Source organism: Gastrolobium bilobum, unplaced genomic scaffold (assembly GCF_033153095.1).
Source record: "Gastrolobium bilobum isolate Gb01-03AN ecotype WA unplaced genomic scaffold, APGP_CSIRO_Gbil_v1 utg12757, whole genome shotgun sequence".
Classification (NCBI taxonomy): domain Eukaryota; kingdom Viridiplantae; phylum Streptophyta; class Magnoliopsida; order Fabales; family Fabaceae; genus Gastrolobium; species Gastrolobium bilobum.
Window position 1 is genome coordinate 18688 of NW_026897927.1, and position 11671 is coordinate 30358.

General features: G+C 44.0%; 1 protein-coding gene across 1 annotated transcript; it reads left to right on the forward strand.

The window, feature by feature from the left end:
• The first annotated feature begins 3729 nt into the window (after nt 1-3729).
• Nucleotides 3730-4500, forward strand: LOC133311491 (uncharacterized). Its single transcript, XM_061512546.1, has one exon. The coding sequence runs from the start codon at nt 3730-3732 to the stop codon at nt 4498-4500; it is 771 nt and encodes a 256-aa protein (XP_061368530.1).
• Nucleotides 4501-11671: the final 7171 nt, after the last annotated feature.

Consider the following 11671-nt stretch of genomic DNA (forward strand, 5'->3'; position numbering starts at 1 on the left):
TTGAAACTGTAAAGCAATATTCGACTGATTGAGCGTTATAAGATAAAAACAAATCTACACGAAACATATTTATCTTCCTATTTTATTAAAATTAGATTTGATTAGTCATTAATTCTGTCTGTAAAATTAATGCTAACGAGAATAAAATTGAAAGTTATTCAATATTATTCTGGGAATTATGTAATTGAACCAAATAATGGTAGGTGAGTTGGTGCAATAAAGCATATGTTCAATTCTCCTCGTGATGATTAATCAATTAGAATATTTAAAAAAAAATTATGTAATTGATTGGATTTTGATGAATGTGATAATAAACTTGGCTATTAACCAAAAGTAATTTGATGCAAAATATGATTGTTTTCGGCTCCACTCGATAGTAAATTTAACCAAATTTAAACAATTCAACCAATTTAATTTAATGTGATTTAGGATTGAAAAATAAAGTTGGAAAAAAGGGAGAAAAAAAGGACAAAATAAGTGAGAGAGTGAAAATTGAAAATTGGAAAGCAATATTGCGATTGATTGAAAGTTGTTGGTAAAAAAATATTGAAATACTATTTTAGGTTAGCTGGACACATATCTACCTTTTTCATTTTTAAAAAAATGGATAAGTTAGTCATTATTTGATCAGTCCCTATAATTAATTTACTATCTTATAAAGTACTAGAATTTGATTGGCCAATAATATTAATGAGAATAGAATGAAAAGTTATTTAATCTATTTTTATGAATCATACAATATATATGTAGGGATATATTAATCTGCCTACTCTTATTTTGTTTACATTTGCCTACCTCTCTCAACACTATTAGATTAGATTACAATCTTATCTTACGGTCGAGATTTGCGGAATAAATATTTTTCCCCTTTCTTTCTCCTCATTGCCTCCCACAAGGGGTGAAACTGGGCCGGGCTAGCCTACAGGGGCCTACGACTCGGCCTACGTCAGGTCAGACCTGACCTAGTACATTTCGTAAAATAGGTCGGGCTTGGGCCTTGAAAAAACTTGTTAAATAAAAAGGTCATAGGCTCACTTTCACAAGCCCTGGCCTATAAGCCTACAGGCCGCCTATATTGTACTATTTATTTTAAATATAATATAATATAATAAGCATGCTTTGAAGAAAAAACAAAAGATATAAATTTAATCAATTACAATTATTTATAACTTAATTATATTTGATTATATTTTAATAGAAACCTGACATATTTCTTATGTAGGAGGAGCCAACATCTCAACATGTTAGATTATATATATGAATATATTAAAAGATTTTTGGGAGAGATTATACTTACTACGAGCATCATGATATGTTTGTTGGATTCATGTAGTTATTTTAATTTACATAGTATGGATTTGTTTGTTGGATATGATGAAATATATGTTATTTAGTTTGAACATTTTGCTTTTGAAAGTGACTTAAATATAGATTGTATGAGTTTTGTTGTGATTCATGATTCTGTTTGGATGTTGAAATTATGATTTTTGGTTTAGCAACAGAATTTGAGTATTTTGTAAAGTTGCTTCATGGTTCTGCTTGGAAGTTAAAAATTAACCGGCTAAAGGGCTAGGCCAGGTCATTTTTTTTTTAATAAACGGACCAAGCCAGACTAACAGTTAGACTCGCACTAGGCTTGGGCCAGACCAAATGGAAATTTTTTGGCGTAGGCTTGGGCTTTTTGGGGGAAAGTTTGACCCACCCAGCCCACTTTCACCCCTACCTCCCATACTCTTTCTTTCTCCTCCTTTTTCTCTCTATCGATTTGCGTAATTTACAACCTGAATTTATATTTGAATCTAAATCCATACAATGATTAATGGCATGATAGTTCTACTAGATGAATATAATTTTCAAAATTCCTTGAATATGATATAATTGAACACGACAGAAACCACATAAATTCAAAAAAATGAAAACCACGAATAATCTCTTTCTTTGAATTAATCCACGATTACCGTAATGTTTCTACTTTATTGTTGAAATTTGAAATCGAATCAACTTATCTCCTTCTTCTTATCTTGTTTTTCATCTTGAAGTGGAGAAATGATCTTTGTTCTCTCTATGTTATGCCCAATAACAGACCTACATGGTTCCATAACATAAGGTATCTGGGTTTGTTTCTTCTTGACAACCCATTTTAATTTTTTATATAAATGCTTATAACAATGACTGGATTGGATGAATTAAGAAAAAAACTTGCACATTTTTTGATGCTAAAGCACCATTGAAGAAAGAAAGGGGAGGAGAGAGAAAGAAAGGGGAGGAGAGAGAAAGAATGAGAGGAAGTGGGAGGGAGAAAGGGATAAAAGAGTTTATTTTATATTGTAAATCTCCACGAGATTGTAATCTAACATTATTGAGAGAGGTAGACAAAGATAGATATAATAAGGGTAGGCAAAATAACCCGCGACATAATTAAAATATGGGATAGGTTAATGTCTTAAATAGTGGATGATGAAATGAGAATTGAGGTTATTTTGTCTTAAAACAAATAAATATGCTTAATTGTAATTCTTTGGAAGTATAAGGGGTTAATTGATTGAATTGGACATGGAGGGTGGTGTTTTGAAAGAGCAATTAACTATAAGGTGGTTTCATGTAATTTGCCCTAAACTAAATTCATAATAACATACGCAATTAATAAAATAATTTGAGCCATATATATCAACAAAAGGTATTGGCTTAATGATAAACTAAGGGGCCGTTTGGTACACGGATTTTTCTCGGATTCCTGAGAAACTGAAATTTTTTAAATTTTAAATTTTCAGATATTATCCTAAACTGAAGGTAAAAATCTTATTTTTGAAAATCGATATTCCCGAACAAATAAAAATTTCTTCTATACCAAACGCTCCCTAAATGCATTTTCCATATCATGTCATACGTTCGAGTTTCAGTCTGTATTTCCATAAATATTTTTCAAAAGCATCCCTGTCAAATCGGCGATTTCACAGTGGTTTGCATACGGTCTGATGACAAGTGCAGACCGGTTGGTGTTCTGATTTTCGGTTGAACAAAAGGGGGGAGGCAGAAGGTAATAATAGAAAAGGTGAATGTTCTATTCAGTTTACCAACATCTGGGGATCAAGTGACGAAGGAACACAGTAAAGAAAGAACCGTAATAAAGAAAGGCACACAGTCCAGGTCAGCGAGGTCGGAACACAAGGACCGACTCCCAGACCCCAGCTGAATGCAGCGATTGCTGCAGTTCGTCCACCTCCACACAATGAGCCACCAGACGTGACAAACATGGCCATGGGAGAAATCCTTCAAAGGTTGCAAGAGATGGAAAACAGATTCCTGACGCAGCAGCGTATGGATGCCCAAAGGATGGCGACATTGGAGGCCGAGCTGAGGACCTTGAACGCGGAAGGCCGGACTAGGGGAGCCGGGTATGTCGTAAACGACCGACCTCAGCAGCAACATGCCGAAGGCGTACAACATCAGAACGCTGAAGGCGTACAACATGAGAACGCCGAAGGCGTCCAGCATCAGAATGCTGAAGATCTCCAGCATCAAAACGTTGAAGATCGACCTAGAAGGCGCGACTATGCTGGTGATGGAGGACCGCGGCGGCAGAACGCGGCTACAATCGAAGGAAACGCGCAGAATGTGTAGAACCTTAACCTCTTCAACAACCGGAATGGTGGTGGTCCGAACGACAACCAGGACAAAAATTATCTGGAGGATGAAGAGGCTAATGATAGCCCATTCACTGAGAGGCTCATGAACTTGGCCATACCGCCGAGATTCAAGAGCACCAGGATACCTCCATACGACGGAAGTCAGGACCCAGAAGCCCATTTAGAGGCTTTCAAAACCGAGATGCTATTCAACGGGATCACTGGACCTATTAAGGCTAGGATCTTTGCGACGACATTGACTGGTCAAGCAATGACCTGGATAACCAGGCTCTCTAGGAACTCAATCGACTCGTTTGAGGACCTAGCTCAGACTTTCCGACTTAACTTTGCAACAAGCAAAGTGCATCCGATGCCAGCCTATGCTTTGGGAAGAATCCGGCAGAAGGAGAACGAATCGCTGAGGAAGTACCTCGACCGATTCAAGGATGCCGCCCTCAAGGTACGAGGGTTAACTGAAGTAGTCCATCTCCACTTAATCATTTCGGGATTGGATGGCGACTCTCCATTGGCGAGGTCTATCTATAAGAACCAGGTGAATGATCTGGAGGAGTTCAGGAGAAGGTCAGACAAATACATTGACGTGGAGGACATGCAAAAGGTCTGTGTCGAATCACGAGGACGAAGCCCTACACGTCGGAGCCCGAGTAAGAAAAACAACAAAGACCGAGACCAGAAGGGATCCAAAAAAGCAAAGGACACTCGTGATAAAAGGTCGGAAGACCGATCACAAAGGAGGAAGTATGACGATTATACACCTTTGAACGTGTCCAGATCCAAGATATGGAAAGAGGTAGCACAGACCGAGATGCGCAATGTCGAGAGACCTCGACCCTCAAAGCCAAGTTCGGATTAGATAGAAGCAAATACTGTGCATTCCACGACCAAAACGGTCACTTTACGGATGATTGCTGGGACCTCCGAGATGCAATTGAAAAGAACGTCAGAGAGGGAAAATTAAAGCAGTATATCATCCGAACACAGGGCAAGAAAAATAATAAGCGAAAGCAAAGAAGCAGAAGCCGAAGTCGAAGCCCAACGAGAGAGGATCGAAAGGATCAAAGACAAGACCGACCTGCCAAAGGCAAAGAGGTCGATGAAAAGGACGAGGCTTTTCCTTAAGCCGAATTCGAATGCAACGTGATAAGTGGAGCTCTAGGTGGGGGAGGAGACTCGGCTAACGCCAGAAGAAAGTACCTAAAAGAGGTCATGTCTGTAAGAGACAGGCCGACATTCAAAGGGAAGGACAACAAACCGGCTCCCCCGAGACTGTTCTTCACTCAGGAGGAACTAGCAATGGTTGTACCCGGACACACTGACGGATTGGTGATCACCGGAGTGCAAGTCAATTGCCAAGTGAAGAGAATCTTTATTGACCACGGAAGTTCTGCTGACATAATTCTCTGAGATGCTTTCCAGAGGATGAACCTGGATGAGAAGGACTTGAAACCATGTGTCACTGAGCTGGTCGGGTTCAACGGAGTGGCGTCCCCTCCAAAAGGCTACATCGACCTAAAGTTGACCTTGGGCACGAAGGACTCGTTCCGAGCTGGAAGGGTTCGTTTCGTTATGGTGGACACCTCGTCTTCCTACAACGTGATTATTGGTCGGCCCACAATCCATGAATGGGATATGCTGATCTCCACAAAACATCAAGCATTGAAAATGCCTGGGATGAACAACGAGATCGTCACCATAAGAGGTGATCAAGAAGAATCAAGAAAGTGCTACTATGAGACTCTACGAGTCCATCATGGGGGTCAATCATCTCCAACTCGGCTTAAAGAAGGAGGAACTAAGGACCAATCACTGAAGGCATGCGGAAGAGAGGTCAACTTGGTTGAACTCGACGTAAGAGAGGAGCTCTTGGCACCTCGTCCAGAACCCCAAGGAGAGTTGGAGGATGTCGATATTGCGGAGAACGACAAAGGAGACACCAAGGTGGGAAAAGACCTAAATACCGACTTCAAAGAGGAGCTGGTTTCTTTTTTAAAGGAAAACCGCGATGTATTTGCTTGGAAAGCTTCAGAAATCCCCGAAATAGACCCAACCTTCTGCTGCCACAAGCTCTCCATGTACCCCGGTTCACGGCCAGTGTCCTAAAAGAAGAGGAAGATAGGGTCCGACCGACGTCATGCTTTGAATGAGCACGTCGACGAGCTGCTAGTAGCCGGATTCATTAGGGAAATACAGTATACCACTTGGCTGTCTAACATGGTGATGGTAAAGAAACCAAGCGGGAAATAGAGGATATGCGTGGACTACACCGACCTCAATAAGGTCTGCCCAAAGGACTCATACCCCATGCCGAGCATCGACCAGCTGGTTGACAATTCGTTAGGATTTCAGCTACTATCGTTTATGGACGCGTACTCTGGGTACAACCAAATTCCACTACACCCTGACGACCACGAAAAAATCGCCTTCATCACTGAGAAGGGAAATTTTTGTTACAACGTCATGCCTTTCGGCCTCAAAAATGCAGGGGCGACATATCAGCGGATGATGAACCGCGTTTTTCAAGGGCAGATTGGAAGAAACCTAGAGGTATACATCGACTTCCATGATTGTCAAGTCGTTGCATATATCAGCACACATAAATGACCTCAAGGAAACTTTTGAGTAGTTGAGAGCTCGTAGGATCAGGCTAAACCCAGCGAAATGCGCTTTTGGGGTACCAGCTGGAAAATTCCTGGGCTTCATGCTTACCAACCGAGGAATAGAGGTGAACCCCGACAAGTGCAGGGCCGTGCTTGAAATGAAGCAGCCCGAAAGCAAGAAAGAAATTCAACAGCTCATAGGACGTCTTGCGGCCCTGACCAGATTCTTTCCTAAATCGGCAGAGAAGGCTTTGCCTTTCTTCAAGCTCCTCAAAAAGGAAGCCGAGTTCGGATGGGGAGAAGAATGCAAAAACGCATTCGAAAATATTAAGAGTTGCCTGGCCACTCCTTCTGTACTGTCCAAACCAGAGCCCGGAGAAACCCTGATCTTGTACTTATCAGTTGGGGAAGAGGCCGTCAGTGCCGCCCTGGTACGGGAGACTGACAAATCACAGCAGCCGATCTACTTTGTAGGTCGAACCTTGCAAGGGCCTGAGCTTCGTTACCAGATGCTCGAAAAAGTCGCATTCGCACTGCTTACCACGGCAAGGAGGGTCCGACCTTACTTCCAGAGTCACCGAGTTATTGTGCGAACAAATTAGCCCATCAGGCAAGTCCTCCACAAGCCGGACCTGGCTGGAAGAATGATAAATTGGGCACTCGAGCTCTCTGAGTTCGACATTGCGTATGAGCCTAGGCAGGCGATTAAGTCCCAAGCGCTAGCCGACTTCATCTTGGAGCTAACCCCATCCAATGAAAAGAGAAAAAGGGAACGAAGATCTTTGGACAATACACGTAGATGGATCGTCGAACTCCAAGGGGAGCGGAGCCGGGGTGATCATTGAGACCCCGGAAGGAGTGTCCATTGAGCATTCACTTCACCTGGCCTTCCCGACTTCCAATAACCAAGCTGAATACGAGGCATTCATTGTCGGGATCGTGCAAGCAAAAGAGCATGGGGCCAGAAAAATAAAAATTATGAATGATTCGCAGCTGGTTACCTCACAAGTTGAGGGAAAATATCAAGCCAAGGGTCCTCTTATGATGAAGTACCTCCAACGAGTTAAGGAGCTGCTAGCCGAGTTTGACGAGGTGATAATCCAATATATGCCTCGGAACGAGAATAATAGGGCCGACATCTTATCCAAACTTGCCAGCTCAAAGGGCCCAGAAAATCATCGCACTGTGATACAACAGAGCATCTTGGAGCCGACGTGTGTGATGGTGATAATCGAGACTAAGGATTGGAGAAGGCACATAGTGGCCTACCTGGAAAAAGGAATCCTGTCAGACGAAACGCAAGAGGCCAGAAAACTCGTGAGGAATTCGGCCTGTTTCACCATAATAGAGGGGCAACTCTACAAGAAGGGTTTCTACACACCCATGCTGAAGTGCCTAGGCAAGAATGAGGTTGAATACGTGCTAGCCGAGATTCATGAGGGCATAAACGGGCATCACATGGGAGGAAAAGCCTTGGCCAGAAAGGCACTAAGGGCAGGATACTATTGGCCAACTATGGAGGCGGATGCGAAGGAGCATGTCAAAAGGTGCGAACAATGTCAAAAGCATGCGCTGATCCTTCGTGCACCCCCAGAAGAGCTGCAAACTATCACGGCTCCATGGCCGTTCTTCAAATGGGGGATGGACCTACTGGGATCTTTTACTGCGGCTGAAGGTCAACTCAAGTGGTTGATAGTGGCTGTCGACTACTTCACCAAGTGGATCGAGGCCGAACCCCTCACCACCATTACCTCGGCAAGGATACAGAGATTCTTTGAAAGAAACCTCATCAGCCGATTTGGGCTTCCTGCCGAGATAATCACAGATAACGGAACACAGTTTGCTGACAAAAAGTTCTGAGAGTTGATGACCGACCTCAAAATCACACATCGGTTTGCATCAGTTGAGCACCCTCAGACTAACGGACAAGCCGAGTCAGCCAACAAGGTGATCATCAACGGGTTGAAGAAAAGGCTCTTTGAAGCCAAAGGCAATTGGGTTCAGCAACTACACCTCGTCCTATGGGGTTACAGGACAAGTGCCCAATCTGCCACGGAAGAAACCCCCTTCAAGCTGACATATGGGTGCGAGGCCATGATTCCGGTGGAAATCGGTGAGCCGTCCTGGAGGAGGGTGCAGAGGTTACAAGGAACCGAAAGCCAAAACAAGGAAGCACTCATTGTGGAACTCGACCTACTGGACGAATGCAGTGAGAACGCCAGATACAAGAATATGATGGCTAAGCGTTTGGTAACGGCCAGATTCAATAAAAAAAGTAAGACCTAGGTCATTTCAGAGCAGCGAATTAGTCCTGCGTAGAGCAGACATCGGCAACAAGAATGCAAGAGATGGAAAGCTCGCCGCAAACTGGGAAGTTCCCTATAAGATCAAGGATAATCTGGGAAAGGGAGCCTACACCTTGGAAACTATCTCCAAGAAACCAGTAAAGAGGACTTGGAACGCGGACAAGCTGAAGGTCTACTATAGCTAGGTCTCATGTTCGACGTTCGAAATAGAAAGACGAGCTCTTAAGCTCGGTCAATAGTTAGAATTATTTCTACGCAAATAAGACGAGTTATCAAGCTCAGTCAGTAGGTAGATTTATTTCCAAGCAAATAAAACGAGCTTTTAAGCTCAGCCCTTGTAAAGAGATTTCGTTGAAATGCAAATAAAAAGAGCAGTTACTTAATTTCTGTTATCTATGCATATCGATTTCCACGCAAGTAATTGAAGCCTCAGGAGCTTCGTGGCCGAAAAGGAATAAAAATTTTGTTGACGAGCAAAAAAATAATCCTAGATCGGCTAAAACTCGGCGAATCATAAGTCGATTACGACAAGATCGAAATAGAGCTTCAAACTATAAGTAAAAAAGAAGCAACGATCTCGGCAAAATGAAATTAAAGACATAAGATTCAAAATGCCGACCCAAAGCGGCAATTATGTTCTGACAAAGTAAAAAAGGGGCTCAAAGGCCCCGTAATCAAAATAACATAAGAAGGTCGGCATTCCGACCCCTTAATTCTTCGGCAGGAGATGAAGCGGCAAGAAATTCGGGTCCGACCTCCCCCCATCAGTGGACTCGGCATCAGGGGTTCCAGGGAATATGATGTCGTCCTTAACCTCATAGGCCACGTCCATGCCATCCACCACCATGCCGGGATTCAAAATCTGAGCCTGAGCAATAGCGTTGTCAAAAGCTTGAATAACGGCCCTAGCAACCACGGCCTTAACCTCTTCAAAGTCGGCCTGCAGATCTGAAAGTCGGGCATCCTTTTCGGCAATAGACTCCGAGAAGGACTCCTTCTCGGCACTCAAGTCATTAGCCTTGCCGGTAACCACCTCCAAATCTTTCTTAGCCTTATCTAGCTCAGAGGACAACTCTTGAACTCTGACCTCCAAATTTGACTTAGACCTGCTCAACTCCTCCACCTTGGTAGTGAGAGATGAGTTAGAAGCAATAGACAAGTCGAGGCTCTGATTGAGATCCTGAAAGGTTTGAAGCAACGAGATCGTCTTCAAAGAATCCTCCTCCATCCGTGCCAGCATGGCCCTCACAGTAGAGGTCAAGCCCGAACCACCAATGAGCCCAGGAGGAGGCTTTAATACGGCCCTAAGACGGTCTGAAACCCCCGTTCTCCATAATTCCCCGGGCTCAAGGTTGATCAAATTCCCTTGAGGAGCGGTAGGAGGAACTGAAAGCGGTGATAAAGGAGGAGTCTGAGCACCAACCATGGTCACACCGGCGCCGGCCGAGCTCCCGCCGAGTATGGAATCTATCCGCCTTTTCTTCAAAGCCTCCGACTCGAGAGGAGCAGTTTCTTTCGACTTCCCTTTTCTGGTCTTCTTGGGAAAAAACTTCTTGTATTCAGCAGAGGTCATGCTGACTGCAAAAGGAAAAGAAAAATCAGAATGTAGGTTATAAATCCGCAAGACAAGGTTATCTACAATAAAAAACAAAATGAGCTACATACCAAGCTCATAAATGGCATCCTCCCCAAACTTATCTATAATCCGACTCAAGTCAAAAGCGCCAAATTCATCGGTATATTCAATAAGAACTCGGACTGCTAGAAGTTCCGAGCTGGAAAGTGCAGATAAGGGGATATCATAGTCTTTTGGACGCCTTTGATAATGTTTCTGCGTCCAGTATAATTCAAACCAAGATGATATGCCACCGTCGTCAAGCCAACTCTCGGCAAACCAAGGGAGGGACTCAGAATGGGATACCACCTTAAAGTAGGCATCCTTGAAGCCCTTGAAAGATTGGGAGTAAGGAATAAAAATCCCCCTGTCTGGGGTACCTCGTAAGGTAACCCACCCCTTCTTCTCCTTAGACTCGGCGCCATTACGAAAAGTATACACATCAAAGAAGAAGAAAAAGAGAGCAACAGTGCAGGGGAGGTACAGGTAGGCACACACCTGCTCAAAACCCCGAATGAGAGCCCATGAATTCGGGTGAAGTTTCGAGGGTGCAACCCTAAGACGTCGGAGAACCGACGTTTGAAAGTCTGTAAAAGGAAGCCGGATACCCAATTTGGTAATGAGATCCCTGTAGAAATAAAAAAAATGGGGCTCGTCCAATATGGGACCTGAGCATACTGGAGAGTCGCCGGGTGGAAGAAGATCAACCCCATTGGGATCTCCCGCTGGGAGTTGGGCCACCTCGGCAGAAGACATTGTGGACCGTTTTTGGAGAACCTCGAGAAGGACCCAATCTTGAACGTTGGAACCATCCATAACTATATCCCTGGAATATGAAGGACAAAGGTCAGTACACATATCAACCACATCCGACCTTGGACTACCAACGTCGGATTACAACGAAGACGGACTCCAAGAAAGAAGAATAGAGCTATCTGAACTACTGACAAGGTCAACAAATGAGACCCGACTCGATGCAGAATCATCTAAGAAGGAAGGGATGACCGACTTGGGAAAACCTAGCTCGGTCGAGGAAAGGCTGGAAGAGCTAGCGCTCAAGTCAAGAGGAGGAATCCAGTCTAAAACGGATCTCGTACCCGAGACCACCCCAGAAGATGGAAGTATATAGGACAGCGGGACTGGTTCTGAAGAGGAGCTCAATCTGGGAGCTGAAGGATTCACTAAAGGAGGACTACTTGTTCCAAAGTTAAGGCAGGACTGACGACCCCCTCCTGACCGACCCACTCCCCTCCTACCTCGGCCTCCACGAGAACTGCGACGGCCTCCACGGGGACCACAGAGAAGCTGTTGAAGCTTCTCCTCCTCGGTGTATTCCCTACCAAAAAACCTGTACTGAACAGAGCGAGGCAACTGACTCACCACCTCTTCTCTCTCCTTGCCACCTAGACTGGGTGCCGGACCAGAGGAAGAACTAGGGGCACTCATTATAAACCCCCAAGAACAGAAAAGGAACCCTCAACACTTCGAAGAAGAAAGTATAAACCT